Below are 22,491 nucleotides of genomic sequence, written 5' to 3'. Positions count from 1 at the left end.
CCTGTTGTGTGCACACTGAAGAGTGTGTGAGAAAATTGGCACATTTCCATTCTCCAGTAAAACATCAGTCCTAGTAGACATCATTAACAGAGGATGGTTGTCTGACTGCAATATTCTGTGGCATAACATTTAAGGCTGTGAGTATACTGAATGTCCCCCAAACAAAGGCTGTGACAGTCAATAAGTCTTTCATCTTTGTTGTAAGTTACTGGGGAGATTAAGCAATCACAGCCTAAATGGTTAACACCGTATCAAGTTGCCCCACGAGTTTAACGAAGAGGGAAGGGGCTGCTTCAGAATAGCAAGCAGGCTAAGCAGAAGCTGAGTAACCTTATTTACTTCTTTAAAGTTCTTTTTGCTTTTCCTACACTCATTCATCCAATGGCCAGGTTTACCACAGTAATTACAGCTGCCCTCTCTCTTAGGACATTTGCGTTTCTGTTTCTCTGAATTGACCTTAAAGGATGCTGCTGCAATTTTTACTCTTGCCTTGACATCAGAGTCTCTTTCCCAAGTAACTAAACTGTCCAAGTTGCCTTGCAGGGTTCTCGTACACCATGTGATGTTTAAGTAAGGCAACGCCTTTCTGTGTTCTGGCAAAAGACAATGAAACCATGTGCGAACCAAAGGGCCATTATCACCTAACACCTTCTCTGGAGTGTCTGCAATTCCACTGTACGGTGCAGCTGACTGACAGAATCGTTCTGTGTACTCACAAACAGTTTCACCCCTCTTCTGTACACAATTGTTAATTTTTGACCAGTCCACTTTCGGTCCAACAATGTTCTTTAAAATTTTCAAAACACCTTCTCTCAAATCACCTTTACTGGCCTGTTGCAGTTCCGAATTGCTTACAGCACTTTCAAAATCACTGAATTCGACTCAGTCAAGATCTGTGATATTAGCTGGGTGATTTCAGATAGAGACATTTCATAGAGCCGCATCTTTTTGGACAACTCTCTCCTAAACTCAGAAAAATTTCTTTGCACTGATGGCAAACTTTCAGCAATTCTCTCAATATCTTTAGGACCTAAAGATGTTTTGACTGCTTGTACCTGAAATATGGGGGTTGCAAATGGAACTGTATCAATCACCTTTTCAACAGGCTTTTGTCTAGCTCCGCACACTTCAACTGCATTTACATCTGCATTGACATTGTCCTCAATTCTATCAAAAGACTGTAAATCAGGATAGCTTTCATCTGTTTCAAAGAAAGCTTTTAAGTCAGGATAAATGTTATCCGGCTGACTAAATTCTCCCTCATCAGTTTTTTCTATAGCTTTGTTGCGGCTCAATTTAGTCAACGAAGATATTCTAGCACGTAGCTCATTGATCTGTTTCTCTAGCTCTGAGTTGCGCTTAGACTGTTCTGTAGCTTTTGCTAAAACAAATTCTCTGTGACAACAAATAATGCCCTTCACATTGTTTTTGCGGATGCTTTCTCCAAGCACCTTTTTACAATCTTCAATTGACCATACTTTGTCTGCATCAATGCCAAATTTCTTTGTCAAATTCAATCTGACTGGCTTCGTCACTATAGAGTCCATTTGCTCTCCCAACAATGTTTTAAATTCGCTTTCTGACCACAATGGAGTCGCACGACCACCTTTTTCAGTAGTGGGGATCAGTCTAGCATTTTTCCTAAACATTTTTGTGAGTTTTCTTTGTTGCCAGTGTGTACCAGTGACTAGTGTCTACACAGAGGGTACACTTGTTAACACATCAGCTATTGTTAACTCTCCAAATGACCAACACTTCACACTTAACTTCCCTGCCTACAAGAACAGAGGATCAACAGAAATAACTAGCACGTAAAGCTAATTCTTCTCTGCCTAAAGCAAAGGATACACAATATTAGCTCTTGATGCTAAATCTTCCCTAACTTTACAAAGGATAAAACCTTCTCTAGCAAGAGGATGAAACACTTCTCTGGCAAAGCAGAGGATAAACAATATTAACATGTATGTTAATCTTCCCTGCCTGGACAACAGAGGATAAACTATAAACAAGTATTCAAATTTAAGAATATGTTTTAGATCTGCGGATCTTACTTCCTTACATAACATCACATGAAAAACTAAGATGAACTACACTGTAATGGGCATTCAAGGTGAACATGATGGCATCAATTTACTGATCAGAAGTCAGCTGTAAGTTAGCTGTCTAAACATTGTAATAGTCAGGAGTTTGGTTAGTCTTTGATCTTCCAACTAAGAGTTGAACTGTGTGTGAATGTTACATAGTCTTAGGTCTCGTGACCATTTGTTGTTTATACCATTTGGGGGGGTACCATTATCTCAGTTGGGGGTAATTGCCTCTATTGTCTTTTGATGATTAGATGTAGTGGTCAGCCCTAAGTCTGTGTGTAAGTTTAGCACCTTTAAGGACAGCCCCACTGAAAGGCCTATAAAGAAACCATGTAAGTCTCCTGGTTTTGCTGAAAAAGTTTACAACAGAAGTTTCTATGCAGCTGCAAACTTTTTTAATCAATAACAATGTTTATGAAAAGTTACAGTCCGGCTTTAACACTAGAAGTCCCAGAGATTTGTAACCCTCCTTTAGCCACGTTTGGGATCTCGTTCCAGTAGAAGTTATTCTTGCAGGTCTTCCAAACAGTCTAACTAACATAACTGGCTAGTCTTTTGGCTATCATTAGCATCAATTCATGTGTAAATGTGGTCATTACCTGAGCAATCTGCAGGGGGGTTGGGGGGTGTGTGTGAATGGTTGCTGGTGGCTTGTTTGTATGTGTGGGGGAGGGAGGGCTGTTAAAAGCAGAGAACTTGATTGACCATGTCTCACATTGGCATGTAAGGTCTTGCCCAGGTGTAAACAGGTATGAATTAGCACATCTAATTGCATGCAGCTTGCTCTCAAATGAGAGGTAATTCCTTTTGTGCTGAGGTGGATAAAATCTCACTGCACATAGCCTACTACTTCAGTGCCCTCAAGAATTCTGTGGTGTACGAACCTCCTCTCCAAGAAAAGAAAATGCAGAGAAGACTCACCACTCGGCAGGCCTTGGAAATTATCCTGAGTGAAGTAAACCCTTGTGACTCAGATGGAGAAGACATAGAACTACAGCCGGATTCGGACTCAGAGCTGTCTGATCTGTCTTCAGGTTAAGTTTCATTTCATATTATTTCCTATTTCATTTCAAACCAGTAAGTGGAAAACACCAAAAAAGCAGAGTGGAGTGACAAAAATATTTACTCTGCCTTTTTTGTATTGTCCACTTTTTTGTTTGTACTACTTAGCAGACATTCACTGCCATCTGAAGTGCAAAACATTATTAGTTGTTTCTTTGCTTTAGTTGTATCTTTTTATTTAGGAAGATATTTCAGACATTATTTCGATACAGAGGAGATACTGGAATTATTATTAGTATCTATGCATGCATTTGTGATATCATTTGACTTTTCCATTGCTCACAATTTGAATTTGTTCACACTGCAGATGAGGAGACTGCTCCTCAACCAAAAAAGAGAGCCCGTTTGGGGACTGACCTGACAGAGACAGCGAAAGATGGCACAGTGTGGCGTGAAGAACAGGTGGGGATGCGTCTCCCTTTCACCCCAATCAAAGCGTACGCTGCAGATGGAGAGCCAACGGCTAAGGCCAGGAAAAGTATCTCGAGTCGCCTTCAGAGCTTCCTGTGTTTCATCACTCTTGACATGCTTCATAGCATTCAAGAATGGACTATTCAACATGCACAGGAAACGGAGCATGTTCATTGGTTCATGGCCCTCCCTGAACTAATGGCATTTATTGCAATTGTCATCTTGCGGGGGCTTACCAAGGTTCCATCACTACGTGACTGCTGGTCAGCAAACCTGGGAAACCCACATATCATTGGAACAATGCCGCGAAACCGCTTCCAAGACATCATGCGACACCTACGCTTTGATGACAGGTCCACCCGGAGGGATCGAGCAAAGACTGATAAGTTTGCTGCAATTTCCAGTGTGTGGGGATCATTTGTCACCAATTGCATCACGTCCTACAACCCTGGTCTACATATCACCGTTGATGAACAGCTTTTCCCATCAAAGACTCGCTGCTGTTTCCTGCAGTATATTGCAACTAAACCTGACAAGTTTGGGATCAAGTTTTGGGTGGCTTGCGACCTAAAATCCAAGTACATTTGTAATGTCCTCCCATATCTTGGCAAGGACCCTAGTCGTCCCAGTGGAGAGAGACTGTCTGAAAATGTAGTGATGAGGCTGATGGAACCATTCCTAGACAAGGGCAGAAATGTTACCACGGACAATTTCTTCACATCGCTGTCACTTGCGCATAAACTTCTTAGCCGGAAAACCACCATCCTCGGCACAGTCAACAAGATTCGCCGGGAAATCCCTCAATCCGCTATACACACAGATCGCAATGAATTCACCACTCAGGTATGTTGCAGGTCTTTTGTGGTTCCCTTTACAACACCACAAAGTGCGGCGTGGATGTGATGGACCAGATGGTGCGGGAGTACACTGTCCGCACAGGGACACGGCGCTGGCCAGTTGCCGTGTTCTATAACATGATTGACATGGCAGCACTGAATGCACATGTGCTGTATCAAGCATGCACCGGAAGGCAGGAAAGACGGGTGGACTTCCTGGTGGAGCTTGCAAGAGAGTTGGCTAACTCTCATATGTGTGCGAAGAAGGCAAGAAAAGAACAATTGCTTCGGACACAACCCTCCACACCTAGCCCTGGAAAAAGAGCCATGTGTCAAGTCAAACACCAATGCAAGAACAATCATGCCACTGTGCGATGTGTTCACTGCTACAGATACACATGTGGTAAATGCAGACGGGAGATACCATGGCAGTGCCAGGATTGTGAGTGATTGCTGGAATGTACTCACTCACTTTTTAATAATATTTGTAAATATGTGTACAAATGGTTGGTTTCTATTTTATTTTGTACTGTTTTTATCAATAAATCTCAGCAACAAAGGAAAAAAAACATGTGTGTTGATTTCTCCCTAAGATGGCAAAGTGAAACACAAGTTTCCTTGAAGTGGCTCAGCATGGCCCCACATTATTTACATAACAAAAGCAACCGTTCACAGGTGATTAAGGATATTAGCCTAAAGCCTTCCAGCCCATCGGCTGTCCTGCGGGTTTTATAGGTAGAAAAGCCAAATGGCTGCTCTCTGGGACTTCTAGTGTTAAATCCCGTCACAGCACTGAAACTGCACTTTTAAGAGTTTTTAATGATTTGATTTTAACTGTTGACTCAGGAGTCTCTGCTGTTCTAGTACTCTTAGACCTCTCTGCAGCCTTTGACACTGTGGACCACTCAATCCTCCCCAGATAGCAGACAGATTTGGACCTAATCTGGGCCACTTTTGGCACTTACGGCCCAGTTACGGCACTGGCAAGTGTTGTGTGGGCCAAATGTGGCCCAAATTACATGAGCCGGACCTAACTTGTGTTATGGCAAATATTGTGTGGGCCAAAAGTGGCCCAAATGTCATGAGCCGGGCATGAAATAGGTTACGGCAAGTGTTGTGTGGGCCAGACTTGGGCCAAATATCATGTGCCGGGCTTGAAATAGGTTACGGCAAGTGTTGTGTGGGCCAGACTTGGGCCAAATGTCATGAGCCGGGCTTGAAATGGGTTACGGCAAGTGTTGTGTGGGCCAGACTTGGGCCAAATGTCATGAGCCGGGCTTGAAATGGGTTACGGCAAGTGTTGTGTGGGCCAGACTTGGGCCGAATGTCATGAGCCGGACCTAACTTGTGTTACGGCAAATATTGTGTGAGCCAAAGGTGGCCCAAATGTCATGAGCCGGGCATGAAATAGGTTACGGCAAGTGTTGTGTGGGCCAGACTTGGGCCGAATGTCATGAGCCGGACCTAACTTGTGTTACGGCAAATATTATGTGAGCCAAAGGTGGCCCAAATGTCATGAGCCGGGCATGAAATAGGTTACGGCAAGTGTTGTGTGGGCCAGACTTGGGCCAAATGTCATGAGCCGGGCTTGAAATGGGTTACGGCAAGTGTTGTGTGGGCCAGACTTGGGCCGAATGTCATGAGCCGGACCTAACTTGTGTTACGGCAAATATTGTGTGAGCCAAAGGTGGCCCAAATGTCATGAGCCGGGCATGAAATAGGTTACGGCAAGTGTTGTGTGGGCCAGACTTGGGCCAAATGTCATGAGCCGGGCTTGAAATAGGTTACGGCAAGTGTTGTGTGGGCCAGACTTGGGCCAAATGTCATGAGCCGGGCATGAATAGGTCACAGCAAGTGTTATGTGGGCCAGACTTGAGCTGAATGTCATGAGCCGGGCTTGAAATGGGTTTTGGCAAGTGTTGTGTGGGCCAGACCTGGGCCGAATGTCATGAGCTGGGCTTGTGTTATGGCAAGTCCTGTGTGGGCCAGACATGGGCCAAATGCCACAAGCTGACTGTTTAAAATAGCAAAATCCCTATGCCAAGCTCTTAACAGACAAAGGGATAGGCTAGTACTAAAAGATCCGTCTTATCACAAAAACAAAATAAGCCTCCACAGCTGACTTGAGCTTCTTACCTTAAGCTGTGAGACTGCTTAATTCATCTTCAGCAGTCAATCATAAACCTTGTTAACACAAACTGAAATTCATTATTATTATTATTATTCATTAAAATTTAATTTTCTTGCATATATTGTAAATATTCTGATTCACATGTCAACAATGTTAATTGATTATATTTTGTTTATTGTTCTTGTTTAGTAAAACTGCTCAATGTAGGCCTATTATTTGGCACTTTTTAATATCCCACAATGGTGCCTTCAATTGAATACTGATTAAGTAGGATTACAATTTAATTGAAAATCGTGAATCATTTAACTTGTTGAAATACTTAGACAACCTCGCATGTGGTCCGGTGAATCTTCACTCAAAAATCAACACCTGGCAATGTGCACGGCCCAGGACCAGTTACCAATTTTGAGTGATATCAGTGAGGTGGTGCTTACACAGAGCCCAAAGGACCCACCCAGCCACAGCCTGTTTACACTGCTAAATGTTTCTACTGCAATCACTAAACTACAGAGCAGCTTTTCCCCCCAAAGCTCCAATGAATAATTTATTTATGCCTACTAGGCTATGTCTGCTACTTAACAGAAGGGAGTTACAAACTCTATTTCACTTTACAACCTGATTTAATTATTGCTATTATTAGGTGAAGGCAAGAATTGTGTGTAGGCCAGAGGTGGCCGAGTGTTTATTACAAAAAAAACAAAAAAAAAAACAAACATATCTAACAAATATATATATATATATATATATATATATATTTGCACCCTGTGTATGTGTGGTTGATTGGATTTTTCTTACAACACCCCTTTCAGATTAGCTAACTTGGGACAGTTTTTATTATTTATTATTACTTATCGTGTGAAATTGTTTGGCGCTAGAGAGAACATGACAAATGTTATTTATAGATAGATAAATAAAATGTGCTTGTCACTGAAATAAAAAAGAACTGTGAAATATAAAACTAAGAAGGTCCCTAAGTGTCAGGTTACAGCAGGCATGACACTGCAACGGTACGTGCATGCGCATTTGCGCGTGTATTCGCGGACGCGCTCTCTGCTTCGCGGTTAAAAGGTCCGGTGGCCGTCTCTGCAGTCTTTGGGCTTACTGGTAAGTAATTGTTATACTGTTAAAAAACATTTAACTCTACAATACAAATTGTAATGAGATACTAAGAGTGTTGGTTTGCTAGTAGACGTTAGAAGCATGACTGAAATGACGTTTAGGTATGTTAGCTGACTCTATTAAATAAGCTAACGGAGCTAAAGTTATGTAAGCTAGGTTATGTTAGCTAGCAAAAATTAGCGCCAGATGCCATTTTAGGACACTGAAGTTGTATGTTGAACCGACATGTGCAGATTTATTTAGATATGTTTTTTGTGCACTGCAAACAGGCATACATTCTGGATTAATTATAATAATAACAATCTAATAAACGTTTAAAGAGCAATATATATCTTAGATTTTCACCACTTTTATAGTAATCTGAATGTTTTTACACTAGCCTGATTGTTAGATACTTTCTATGGCTATTTTATGGCTTAAGTTATTATTCTGATTTGTGGAGTGATAACGAGAGATTTCTAAAATACCCTTTGTAAAAATCAATGACTATAACATGAAACAAATTAAACAAGAGTTAAACCTGGTTCAGTAAATGCAAGTTAACATTGTGCATGTTAGTCTCATCAAATTTTCAGAAAACCCGTAATATAACAAATCATTATCTCAATGCAAGTAACTGTTAATATTTATTAATTTGGGAAATTTCATTGTGATATCTATTAGTTAAAGTTAAGTTTACTAGATTCTTGTTAATTGCTGTAGCAACATGCCATTTATTGGGCACATATAAACAGGTTTTCTTGCAGATCATTTAATATGTGCCATATGCATGTGCATAGAAGAATTATAAATTATTCATAACTGTAATGGACGCTGCACGTTAAATAAGCCTAAGAAGTAACTAAAAGTAAAATATAGATGCTGACTGTTAATGTTAACTAATATCTACCTTTGTTCTTGTGTCCCCACCTCTGTCTCTCTCTGTACAGATTAGATCCACAGGAAAATTTCTGAAGGGGTGAACTGAAGAAACAGGTTACATGGACTATTACAAGCATAGCAATTTAAGGAGGAAGGCTAGGAAAAGAGTGGATAATTTAATGCAAAAAATAGTCACTCTGCCATCTGGTAAAGAAGGCGAGAGCATTAACCAGCATCTTGAAAGTCACATTGATGAGCCTGAGCTTAATAGGGAAGGATGTCAACAAGACATGCGAGAACCCCTTGATAGCCTGATTGAAGAGACTGTGCTCAATAGGGAAGGATGTCTTGATATGGAAGACAGCATTGGCTGTAGTGGTTCTAGCAGTGTGAAGAGCGACCATGAAATTTTATTGGGCAGCTTTGGTGACTGGGCAGTTAGATTTGTGTTGTCTTTGGTGGCTCTGTCAGCCTTACTGTCAATTCTTAGGATATACTTTCCCTTCCTGCCAAAGGATGGAAGGTCACTGCTTAAAACAAAGACAGACTACAAAGTGGAGATGCTTGCTGGTGGCTCATTTCACTATTTTGGTATAGTGAATGTCGTCCAAAGAAAGTTCACCAGGTTATTATCCTCTTTTCCAGAAGGCTATGAATTTCTTTTACAGCTAAATTTTGATGGATTACCTCTTTTTAAAAGCTCATCCATTCAGTTTTGGCCCATTCTGGGTAAATTACCAAGACTCTCCAAAAAGCCTTTTGTGATAGCATTGTTTTTTGGGACAGCAAAGCCCAAAACACTGTCTGACTATCTAAAACATTTAGTTCAAGAGTTGAAAAGCATCAGTACTGGCTTTGTTTGTCAGGGCAAAACATTTCTCTTGAAAGTTTGTTCTGTTATTTGTGATGCACCAGCAAGGGCATTTATCAAAGGTATCAAGTCCCACACTGGATATTATGGCTGTGATAAGTGCTTACAAAGAGGAATATACACAAATCACCGTATGACATTTCCTGAGCTCACTGCTGCATGTAGAACAGATGAATCCTTTAGATTAGAAGCAAATGAAGATCACCACCTTACTCATTGTCCTCTGGTAGATACTGGAGTTGATATGGTTGCTGGTTTTCCCCATGATTACATGCACTTAGTGTGTTTGGGTGTTATGAGGAGACTTCTTGAACTGTGGGTTGGCACTGCTGGCTCTTTGCGCACCAGAATTTCGTCTTTGCAAGCATCCTTAATCTCTGATAAACTTTTGGCATTAGCACATCATATTCCATCTGAATTTGCAAGGAAACCTCGGGCACTCAATGAGAGACTGAGGTGGAAAGCAAAAGAACTGCGCCAATTTTTGCTGTTCACTGGTCCTATAGTTTTGAAAGGTGTCTTGCTGCCTCAAGTGTATGATAACTTCATGCTTCTTTCTGTTGCTATCTATATTTTGGTTAGCCCGCAGTATTGTTTACAATTGAACCACTTGGCTCATCATTTTCTTGTCTCATTTGTGGAGCATTATGGCTTGCTATATGGTAAAGACCAAGTAGTGTACAACATTCATGGGTTAGTGCATCTTGCTGGTGATGTGAAGGTACATGGCCATTTAGATGGTATCTCTGGCTTCCCTTATGAGAACTTATTGGGTGAACTTAAGAGAATGATAAGGAAAGCTCACAATCCTCTACCACAGGTTATACGCAGGTTATCTGAACATGAACAGAGGGGCTGTGATTTTGATTCACCCACTGAGCAGGAACCCTTTTTAAAATCTCCACATCATGATGGGCCAGTACCAGAGGGCCTTTTGGAAAATGTCAGTCAGTTCAAGCAGTTGACAGCCGATGGTGTCATTCTAAAAACATCAAGTAAAGATGACTGCATTGTCATTGACGGGAACGTTGTTTCTGTGCAAAACATAGTTAGTCATGAAGACAAAGTGTATGCCATGTACCAGGAGTATAGAGTCAAAGAAGCACTTTACAGTTACCCACTCGACTCAAGGGAACTGGGAATATACATTGTCTCTCATTTGTCTCCTGTGATGCACTGTGTAGAGATGGTTAAGCCTGTGCAAAAGTGTGTGCGGTTGCCCTTGGGAGACAAGTTTGCAGTGTTCCCTCGTCCTCACACAAATTAATCTGAAGCACTTGTCTAGTCTTTGTACAAAGTTTATTATAGTTGATCGTTGTAGCATCCTTTTATTTATCATATCTTTAGAGTTTTACTGGCTAATCAGTTTACTTTTTTTATCAGGAGATGTTTCTCATTGTTATTTTTGAATCTACTAATGAAGTGGAAGTAGTCCCTGACATTTGGGTGAAAAATAACACCTGTTTGTGGCCACCGTACAAACGTGAAGAAACCGTAAAAGCAGTGAAATCACAGGAACCACCTGGAGCACGTTGGATTCCCTACAAAGTATGCATCATATTAAGCAAAGGTAGAAAGAAGACAATATTTTACTTACACTTTCTGTATATGAAGAGTTCAGATGCAAAAGCCTCTAAATGCCATCTGAAATTTTCTTCTAGAATGATCATTTTTATCAAGCTCGTATATTTAAGTTCAGTAATTTCACTTAAATGACAATGAAAATTACCTATTAATTGTCATTTAAGTGAAATTACTGAACTTAAATATACGAGCTTGATAAAAATGATCATTCTAGAAGAAAATTTCAGATGGCATTTAGAGGCTTTTGCATCTGAACTCTTCATATAGAATTTAGAGGGCTTTTGTTTTCAAAATTTTATTTTTAAAGTTACATATGAAGAAGCAAGACTCAAACTGCCAGAGGCTGAAAGATTCACAGATTTGACAGATTCAGAAGACTCTCCACTCAAACGTAGACGGAGAAGAATGTAAGTTAAAAAGAGGGAGGAATAGAGCCAGAATGGAATGGAATGAGCAAAACTCATTTTACAGCCTTCCATAATTTTTTGTTTCTTATTTAACCTTAAATGCAGGAAGAAGAATGTAGTCCTTGAAGAGGAAGACAGTGAAAGTGAGAGGCAGCAAGCATCCACACTACCCAGCCCTCCTGAAATGGCTTCTGCAAAGAAGCGGTCTTATTCACTCTCCCTGCTTTCACAGTGTAAGAACGCTAATGTCAATTTTAGTGTCATATTTTCATTGTTGGCATGGTTTGAATTTTAACACAGCTTCTCCGACAGCGTCTCCTACAGCCGTCAACGTAGGAAGCTCAGGCAATGAAAGGACTGCTGTCAGTGAATGTGAGTCTGACATTTTTCATGACTAGACTGGAGTAAACAAATGTAAATCAATTGATCTAACAAAATGACATACCTTCTAATTCACCGTCCTGCAAATAAAATACAATCAACCCTTTACACTGAATGTCATTCAAATGCAATTGTGAAAATACCTGAAAGCCCAGAGATGTGCCCAAAAATTACAACTGAATGATCAAGATAAATTAATCATAAGATGATGACACCCTGAGCCCCCGCCAAACACGTAGACTGCTATTCTATGGGACACACTGCAATCAGGCCAATACATTTTGAGAGATATTGTCTTTGTGCAAATCAAGTTTTGTAAGAACAGACAGAAACTCAGGCACTGCACTGCTCTGTAAAATTGAAACCACTTCCAAACATGTGCTTCCTCAGTGTCATATCCACAAATTCCTGTTATTTTTCTCTGTAGTGTGCTCCGAAAGAAGGTGCAACATAACACCTACCCCACTGTCAAGAATGAGAGAGGATGTTGATTGTGAGTAGACATACAGAATTGATTGTATCTTTCTCTTACATTCCTTACTTCTGGCAGCTTACTCCTCTTTCTGTTACTATAGCTCTCAGTGGAGGAAACACCACACCATCCCAGGCCAGAACTGACCATTCCGGCATATGTGAGTAAATGTTGCATTCAGTTGAAGTTGACAATATGCACATTCAAAAGCTATTTGCATCAAAAACACTAAGTTGAAAATGAAAATGTATGTGAAGAGCCTTCTACAGCTTTACCTGGAACCTACCTGAAAGTTATGTTTTCAGGTAAAACCCTGCAGAGTAAATTTTGTTTACCATTCACATGTGAAAGACTGAATTAAGGGATTAACTGTTTGTGTCTAAACTAGTTACTTCTTCAGATATATACTTTATTACAGTAGATGTGACTTGAAGAAATTAACAACTCAATTTGAGATTTTGTTTGGCCCCTTTCACTTATAGCCAGAAATGTTTAGGATAGAAATGAAGAAATCATCTCAGAAATGCCTAATCATTTTTACAAAATCTATCTCCAAATATTTGCAAAATAATAATAATACTTATTCTTATATTTCCCCTGTAAAAGGCATACCTGAAGTAGTTTTGGTGTCATATGACAATCAAACAATGTCAGAGAACAATATATCACAAATAAAAGACCTGAAAAAACTGGGTTCTACTTGTCAATTCAGACTAATAAATTATATCAAAGTTTCTCCTGAACAGCATGTATGCTGTCTTGAATAGCTGGTGGCGTTTGAACGCATGGTTCAAAATGAAGTAGACTTGCATGGATAAATCTCCAAGACAAATTTGTTCTTAAAACTAAAATGTGCATTTATTCAAGTTTTCATTGTAGTTATCTACAGACAGAAACGAGCCTTCGCCTTTTGAAAGTGTTGTACATTTTGAAATGTGAACTTTGATGTTTTGGTCTCTTGTTTGCAGTGATTAATAGAAGAACCACAGCTACACCAACTCGTGCCCAAAATGCAGACTTCAGTGAATGTGAGAGAAACTACCCTTGCATGGCCATCCTAAATTTCGTGAGCGTAGTGTTTGCTATTAGACAGTCTTTAAAGCATCTAATGAAAATGTACAGAGCCTTTGCAGAGTTGGACTAATGCAATTACAATGCCATGTTTTTTTAGAAATAACTTTCCATTAAAGGAAAGTAAAAAATATCTTTGTGTATGCTGTCAATTATAATTCTTAAAAAGAAAGAAAATTGGAATCAGCAGGTCAGACCTTTAAAAAATTATAAGCCAGGAAAAATACAATCGATGAATCTTCTATTAAAAGACTTAGGAGTTGTATTTTTCCACATCATTATTCCACAAGTGAAATGAAATTGGCAGGCTAGAAACATAAAGTTATAGTTTTTTTAATGCATATACTTCAACTAAATAGACTGTATCTTCTGATCACTGTTTTAGCTGTGATACGAACCATCCTGACCAATCAAGAAGTCATCAAAGATCAGATGGGCATTTTGGTGAAGCTAGTTCATCAGTTAAAGGGGACTGCAGAAGAGAGCCCATCTCTACCACCGGAAACACTTCCGGTTGCAACCCTTCAAGAGCTTCTGGTTTTGGAGGGACAGCTGCTTGATCAAGAATTCAAGAAAACTCTGGTAATGTATATTGGTACAATACCATTATAAGAGATTATGTATAAGGTAATTCAATCCAATACGATTATCTCTCTCACAAAGAACCATAAATGACAGCAGACATGTTTTTTTAACTATCCTTCATTGGAAAAATCTCTTTACTAGAATCCCCATTAGCACTGGCTTCTCTGACTGTGGTTCCATTCAACTGTACATTATAAAACACTGACTATTAAATAAACTCTAAATGAAAATTAACTGCAGATTAACAGTGCTCAGTGTTTCCCACAGAATTACAGTATTACTGTGGTGAGGGGTTATTTGTACAATTAGAAAAACAAAATAGGCAACAAAGTGGCTCAATCTAAAATGACTATGATACGATATCAAGAATCAATGGGTTTTTTTATGCACTGAAATGTGGTCAGATGTTTGGCTTGGATGCTTCCACTCCAGGTGGAACATATTTTGTCTCTGACAGAGTTTGATTCTACTTGAACGTCTATCTCCTCTGTCATCTAAGTCAAATTAGCTACATGTGACACTTAATGCTTGCTGTCTTTTCCCCTTGTTTAACAGACGATTACCTTGGCACAAAGAGGAGGTACAGCCGTTAAGGACACTGTTTGGAGAATGATGGGATACCTCTTGACCAATGAACTTGCCAGACAGATGAATTGGAAAGGAGCCAATGGCAAGGCAGCCTTCAAGAACCTTATTCTAAGAGGGATAATCAATGGTGAGTCGCAGTGGTGTAGGTGTTGTTGCCACAGCTTTCACTGACATTTGTGCATTTGTTGGAATTTGCTGCTTACCTCACCCACAAACATGCATACACCTACACCTCTGGCCCTGTTTCAGAAAGCAAGTTCTTAACTCTGAGCCTGTATTGTTATGCTCTAGATTTCAGAACGTGACTGGTGTGTAAGGGAAAGTGGGGAACAGTTTGTCAGAAGTGACGTAATTCAGCTGCATCACTTTACAGCAGGGGTATTCAATTAGAATACAAAGGTCCAGTTAGAGAAAATTTCCCAAAAGGTCTGGAACATCAAAACGACTAACTTGCGTTATCATTCAGTACCCTAACGTATAGTTGTATCAACATATGTTTTTAGTCAACAACTGACAATATTTCAACAATATTCAGTTTTCACATCAAACTGGAGGGATAACAATAAAAAACTACTCTAATAATAAAGCTTTCTCAGACTGTTGTTGGATATAGGTTATCCTGGCCATAAAATGTGTACAAAAACATAAATATTGCTCAACATTTAGCATGACTTTATTATATAAATTGGCCTTCTAACTCCCCACACCCAATCCAGTGTCCCTGTGTCATATGTACATTTGCACTCACTAAATAAATACTTTACTCTTACTTTACTTTATTTTGCTCAATCCTGTAATTTAGTTTGCCTGAGACCAGCACCAGAGTAATCCTAAAAGTCAGAGTATTATTTTTCAGAGCCCTATTGCAAGTCTGTGGTTTTTTCAGCTCACACATTCTCACCTTATCAACCCTAACCACTTTGCATGCCTGTCCTGAACGTTGACTGGTAAATGCATATGACATATCTGAGCTTGACAGTGGCATCATATGTATTGTATGTATGTTATATTGACTTTCAGTGTCACATTGCTTTAAAATTACGTACTAGAATCACTGACTATATATACAATATTACTAATGTCTTGTTTCAACTGATGTCAAAAGTTATAAATTCTTGTCTTACTGATAATATTTTACTATAACTTACACAACCAACTATCTCATTTTAGAGGCTGTACGAAGAAACCGACTTACAGCAACATCAACAGATCAAGAAACTGAACTGTGGATTAAAAGGTGGCTCCATCTTGCTGGAGACAGAGATGGAGGACGCCGTGCCAGGCAGCGAACTGATAACTGATGTAACTGAGACAGTCTACTTGTTAGGAACAATGCTATAGTTCAGCATACTTTCAGCTACATACTTTAATTGTTGTGACAAATTTAAAGTTTAATTTGTTTTGTTAACTTTGTTCAATGTGGCTTAGTTTTATTCTGTTTTCAGCCATTATAATGGGTGTTTTTTGCATTGAGTTAGAGTGGAGCAACCATCAAAAAATATATTTAACGCTAGGCAGAGGTGCTGTCATTTCGTGAACACAAGTTGATTGTGACAGAGGACATTAGACACTATTTTTTCCCAAACAATTTTTTCCCAAAACTTACAAGGGGGAATGCAAACGTTGTTCCACAGGAGCTCACGGACTGCAGATGTGCCCACAGGCATTTTTTGTTTATTGGCCCATTCAGAAAATCTAACATTTTCTATTTAGCTCACTGTTCTTTAATTTTAATAAATGGAAATGAATAACAAAAACAGTCATTGTTTGTTACTAGAACTGCTCTATTACAAGGTGGATTGAGGATCAGGAAGAGGTTTGAACGTTGTGAGATGGTAATGCAAAATAGTTTTTGGTCCTTACCTGATTGTGGACCTGTGGTAACTTGTCCTGGTCTATACATAATTGATGTCCATTTTCTAGGTTCTGAGCTGACACCGAGCATGATTCCCCTGGCACATGGCTGGTACATAACTGACATACGGCTCATGTAAGTTAAGGGTGTGATTAATTCCTCTGACCCATACCTGGCCCGCAGCATAGGTGACGGGATGGTATGGCCCTGATCTGGCACACATCTGGCCCTTTAGATGCCTGACATCTGGCACATTTAAGGGGAAGTCTGGCACACATCTGGCCCATTATATGTCTGACATCTGGCACATTTAAGGGGAAGCTGTGATTAAGTCTTTTGGCCCATACCTGGCCCACATCTGGCCGGCAACATAGGTGAGAGTATGGTATGGCTCTGATCTGGCACACATCTGGCCCATTAGATGCCTGACATCTGGCACATTTAAGGGGACGCTGTGATTAATTCCTTTGGCCCATACCTGGCCCGCATCTGGCCAGCAACATAGGTGAGAATATGGTATGGCTCTGATCTGGCACACATCTGGCACATTGAAGGTGAAGTGATTAATTCCTTTGGCCCATGTAAGGTGAACATTATGGTACATTTATTTGGCCCAGATTTGGTCCACATCACACCTGACATCTGGCCCATATAGGGTGAACCTGTGGCTGAGGTTAGGCAGCCACACTCACCCTGAGTCAACGCCGTAAGTCAAGGCCAAATGTGGGCCATAACAGAATTTCAGATGTGGCCCATATAAGGTCGATTTGTGGCTGAGTTAAGGCAGCCACACTCACCCTGAGTCAACGCCGTCAGTCAAGGCCAAATGTGGGCCATAAGAAAGATGCAAATATGGGCCAAATTTGGGCCGAATATTTATTGCTATCTGGGTCTTGTCACGGTTGGAAAATTGTGTGGGAATCAAAGGTACTGCACTAAGGTGGTTTCAATCCTATCTAACTGACAGCAGCTTCTGTCATGATCCTGGTTTCTTTCTCTTTCTCTCTTCCTCCCTCTCCTGGTCATACTCATTATTACATCCTTTCACGCACACACATCCTCTTTCATTATCCCATTCAGCTGTTACTCGTTACCTCATCTCTACACACTCTCTCTCCCCACCTGTTTCCCACTTTCTCTGATTAGACTCTCTATTTCTTGGCTTTCTTTTCCTTTGTTCTTTGTCAGATTATTGCCTAATGTTACGTACCTGTTTGCTTGCTACCCAGCCCTGTCTTGTCGTATCGTGTCCTGTCTGGTGCGTCTTCTGACTAACTGCATTATTGCCTCGTCTCTGCTCTGCCACCTCCAGCTACGTGAGTGGTCTACTGTTTGGCGTTCCCGTGGTCTCTGCGGACACAGCTTCTCTCTCTACCTCCGGGTTTTCCCGAAACCGGCCCAGTCCGAGTTTTTCTGTTATTATTCATTTAAGAGACTTTCTGTTCCTATTTGACTGAGAGATTCATCTGTTGAGTTTGATGCTGAATGACTTTGGATTTAATGCAAAGAGACTTTCTGTTTGATTCGAATGCCTGACGGCCACCTGTGTTGTTTATCAGAACTGTTTCTCGCCCATTAAACTTTGCAAACTGCCTTCTGCTTTTGGGTCCTCTCTCCATACACGTGACAGAATAATCTGACCATAATGGACCCAGCGAAGGAGAGTCCTCTTCAGTCCGCGCTCGAGCTCCAGGGAGTGATGCTGGGCCGTCATGAGGATGAGCTGGCCGCCACTCGCAATGCCATGGATTCCCTTGCAGCTCGTATGACTGAGATTTCGCAACAGCTCCATCTCATCCATGTTGAGTCTTCCTCTTCCAGAGGTCCAACAGTCCCAAAGCCTAGAGTCAACAACCCGCCGTGTTATTCCGGTGAGCCCAAAGAGTGTCGATCATTCTTGACCCAGTCATCCACGTATGCCAGCGACCGCTCTCGCATCGCCTTTGTCATCTCCCTGCTGTCTGGCCGTGCGCGAGAGTGGGGAACCGCTGTGTGGATTTCAGACGCCGATTGTCTATCTCGTTACACCTTCTTCAAGGAGGAGATGCTGCGGGTCTTTGATCGCTCTGCCTTCGGTACTGAGGCTTCCCGGCTTCTGTCTACGCTTCGCCAAGGGAGGAGGTCAGTAGCAGATTTCTCGATTGAATTTCGTACTTTATCTGCTTCCTGTGACTGGAACGAGTCAGCTCTGGTAGCTCGTTTTCTCGAAGGACTTAATGCCGATATAAGGGACGAGATCCTTGCCCGCGAAGTACCTACTCATCTGGATCCTCTCATCGACATGGCCATTCGAGTGGATAAACGCTTTGAAGTTCGCCGCCGCAGCCGCAACCTCGAAAGACCCGTCAACACTTCTCCAGCTCTCTCTTCTGCACTTCCTTCCACCGCTGAGTCTGAACCCATGCAGCTGGGAGGATTACGAATCTCCGCGGCCGAGCGTCAGCGTCGCATCATGGCTCGCCTCTGTATGTACTGCGGTGCTGCATCTCATCAAGTATCCACCTGCCCGGTAAAAGCCAAAGCTCACCAGTAGAGAGAGGGTTACTGGTGAGCGCTTCAACTTTAGACCCTCCACCACGCGCACGCACAACTTTCTCTGTCCTCCTCCGCTGGCCGGGTAGTTCTGTCTCCTGCTCGGCTTTGATTGATTCAGGAGCCGAGGGAAGCTTTGTGGATGAGACCTGGGCTCGTAAACAGGGGATTCCCCTCGTGGAACACAAGGACTCCACCCCTGTCCACGCCCTCGACGGTAGTATCCTCTCTAGAGTGCGCTTTGCCACTGCTCCGGTGAGTCTCACCATCTCAGGGAATCATCAAGAGACAATTTCTTTTCTTGTTTTTCAGTCTCCTTATAGCCCTGTAGTTTTAGGACACCCTTGGTTAGTTGAACATAACCCTCAGATTAACTGGTCTAGAGGCTCCATTCTTTCGTGGAGTTTGTCGTGTCATGTTAAGTGTTTGGTGTCTGCTGTTCCTCCTGTCTCTTCTGTGTCTGTTTTTCAGGAGGAGCCAGGTGATTTGTCTGGGGTCCCGGAGGAGTACCATGATCTTCGAGCGGTTTTTAGTCGTTCCAGGGCCACTTCTCTCCCCCCTCATCGACCTTATGACTGTAGTATCGACCTTCTTCCGGGTACAACTCCACCCCGCGGGAGACTTTACTCTCTCTCTGCTCCCGAGCGCGAAGCACTAGAGAAATATCTGTCTGATTCGCTCAACGCTGGTACTATCGTTGCTTCCTCCTCCCCTGCCGGTGCGGGTTTTTTCTTCGTTAAGAAAAAAGATGGTTCTTTACACCCCTGCATAGACTATAGAGGGTTGAATGACATCACGGTTAAGAACCGGTATCCCTTGCCGCTCATGTCATCCGCCTTTGAGATCCTGCAGGGGGCTAAGATCTTTTCTAAACTAGATCTTCGTAATGCTTACCATCTTGTCCGCATTAAGGAGGGGGACGAGTGGAAGACGGTGTTTAACACGCCCTTAGGGCACTTCGAATATCGCGTTCTTCCTTTCGGATTGGTCAACGCTCCTGCCGTGTTTCAGGCGTTAATTAACGATGTCCTCAGAGACATGTTGAACATTTTCGTCTTTGTCTATCTCGACGATATTTTAATTTTCTCTCCCTCTCTCCAAGAACATACTCAGCACGTTCGTCAGGTTCTCCAACGTCTTCTCGAGAATCGATTGTTTGTCAAGGCAGAGAAATGTATTTTCCATGCTCATTCCGTCTCCTTTCTGGGATCTGTTATTTCCGCGGAGGGAATCAGCATGGATCTCTCCAAAGTCCGTGCGGTTACCGAATGGCCTGTTCCTGATTCGCGTGTCGCTCTTCAACGTTTTTTGGGCTTTGCGAATTTTTACCGACGGTTCATTCGTAACTTTAGTCAGATCGCCGCTCCTCTTTCGGCTCTCACTTCTGCCAAGACTCGTTTTTTTTGGACTAAGGAGGCCCAAGCCGCTTTTGATCGTCTCAAATCCCTTTTTACTTCCGCGCCTATCTTAAGAACTCCTGACATTTCCAGACAATTCATTGTTGAGGTAGATGCTTCAGAGGTGGGCGTGGGAGCCGTCCTCTCCCAACGCTCATCCTCTGATGAAAGGGTTCACCCATGCGCTTACTTTTCTCATCGCCTTACTCCCGCCGAACGCAATTATGACGTCGGTAATCGCGAATTGTTGGCTATCCGTCTAGCCCTCGGAGAGTGGCGTCACTGGCTTGAAGGTTCCTCTGTTCCGTTCATTGTTTAGACAGATCACAGAAATCTAGAGTACATCCGGACCGCCAAGAGACTCAACGCTCGTCAGGCTCGTTGGGCTCTTTTTTTTACGCGCTTCGACTTCTCTATATCCTACCGCCCTGGCTCTAAAAACCTTAAACCAGATGCGCTTTCGCGACAGTTCGCTTCTCCAGAGGTTGTTCCCACTAAGGAGGAGATTCTTCCTCAGAGTATGGTTGTGGGCGCAGCAGTCTGGGGAATAGAACGCTTGGTCAAGCGCTCCCTGGCTCACGCCGTTACTCCCCGTCTTTGTCCAAGGGGCCTTTTGTTCGTTCCGCCATCCGCTCGTCTTGCTGTCCTTCAATGGGGTCACTCTTCCAAATTGTTTGCCCATCCCGGAGTTAGGGGCACCGTCGCTGCTGTCCGCCAAAGATTCTGGTGGCCCTCTCGTGAGCGCGACATTCGCCGTTTCGTCGCTTCGTGCTCTGTCTGCGCTCAGACTAAGGCTAGTAATTCTCCCCCCGCGGGGTTACTGCGCCCCCTTCCATTACCGCCTCGCCCGTGGTCGCACATCGCCATGGATTTTATCACGGGTCTCCCTTCCTCCGAGGGAAACACCGTGATACTCACAGTCGTTGACCGTTTTTCTAAAGCTGCCCGCTTTATTCCTTTACCTAAGCTCCCTTCCGCCAGGGAGACAGCCCAAATTGTCGTCGACCAGATTTTTAAGATCCATGGTCTACCCACCGACGTCGTGTCTGATAGGGGTTTTGTCGTCTTATTGGAGCGTCGGCTAGTCTCTCGTCCGGATTCCACCCACAGACCAATGGCCAGGCCGAGCGTGCTAATCAGAATATCGGATGTATTCTCCGTAGTCTTGCCTTCCGTAATCCTGCTTCCTGGTCCGAACAGCTCCCCTGGGCAGAGTACGCTCACAATTCCGCCCCGTCCTCTGCCACAGGTTTGTCTCCTTTTCAGTGTTGTCTTGGTTATCAGCCTCCGCTTTTTTCCTCACAAGACGCTGATTCCAAGATGCCGTCCGTCAAAGCCTTCATTCAACGTGCTAAACGTACTTGGAGAGGGGTCAGATCCGTCCTTTGCAAGACTCGTTCCCGTACTCGGCGTGCCGCTAATAGACGCCGTACTAAGAGCCCCTGTTATTCAGTTGGGCAGAGGGTTTGGCTTTCCACCCTAAATCTTCCTCTTCAATCCACGTCGCGTAAGCTGGCTCCTAAATTCATCGGGCCATTCCGTATCCTTAAGATTCTCAGTCCTGTCTCAGTCAAACTCAAGCTATCTACTAATCTCCGCATCCACCCTGTCGCATCCACCCTGTCTTTCATGTATCATGTATTAAACCCTTTGTTCGGGTCCCGCCTTGTCCTGTCACCCCTCCTATCCGTGTGGAGGGCGCTCCCACCTATAGGGTTCGTAAGCTTCTCGATGTTCGTCCTCGGGGTCGTGGCCATCAATTCCTGGTCGACTGGGAGGGGTACGGTCCTGAGGAGAGAAGTTGGATTCCATCCCGGGACGTCCTGGACCGCTCGCTGATTGATGACTTCTACCGCTCCCGTCAGTCCTCCTCTGTTGCGCCAGGAGGCGCTCCTTGAGGGGAGGGTACTGTCATGATCCTGGTTTCTTTCTCTTTCTCTCTTCATCCCTCTCCTGGTCATACTCATTATTACATCCTTTCACGCACACACATCCTCTTTCATTATCCCATTCAGCTGTTACTCGTTACCTCATCTCTACACACTCTCTCTCCCCACCTGTTTCCCACTTTCTCTGATTAGACTCTCTATTTCTTGGCTTTCTTTTCCTTTGTTCTTTGTCAGATTATTGCCTAATGTTACGTACCTGTTTGCTTGCTATCCAGCCCTGTCTTGTCGTATCGTGTCCTGTCTGGTGCATCTTCTGACTAACTGCATTATTGCCTCTTCTCTGCTCTGCCAC

The 22,491-nt window shown here is 42.6% G+C and overlaps 1 protein-coding gene across 1 annotated transcript; it reads left to right on the top strand.

Moving 5' to 3' along the window:
* Positions 1–11,581: 11,581 nt before the first annotated feature.
* On the top strand, positions 11,582–15,767 carry LOC307159873 (uncharacterized protein; the record flags this gene model as incomplete). Its single annotated transcript, XM_079873572.1, has 8 exons — positions 11,582–11,602; positions 11,682–11,741; positions 12,178–12,243; positions 12,326–12,382; positions 13,191–13,250; positions 13,679–13,875; positions 14,434–14,593; positions 15,637–15,767. Exons 3-8 carry the CDS (start codon positions 12,225–12,227, stop codon positions 15,765–15,767), a joined length of 624 nt encoding a protein of 207 aa, XP_079729698.1. The 5' UTR covers positions 11,582–11,602; positions 11,682–11,741; positions 12,178–12,224.
* Between the last annotated feature and the right edge of the window lie 6,724 nt (positions 15,768–22,491).

This window comes from Squalius cephalus, assembly GCF_949319135.1.
Source record: "Squalius cephalus genome assembly, chromosome: 6".
NCBI classification, from domain to species: Eukaryota; Metazoa; Chordata; class Actinopteri; order Cypriniformes; family Leuciscidae; genus Squalius; species Squalius cephalus.
Note: the sequence above shows the minus strand (reverse complement) of the source record. Positions and strands in the feature narration are given on the sequence as shown.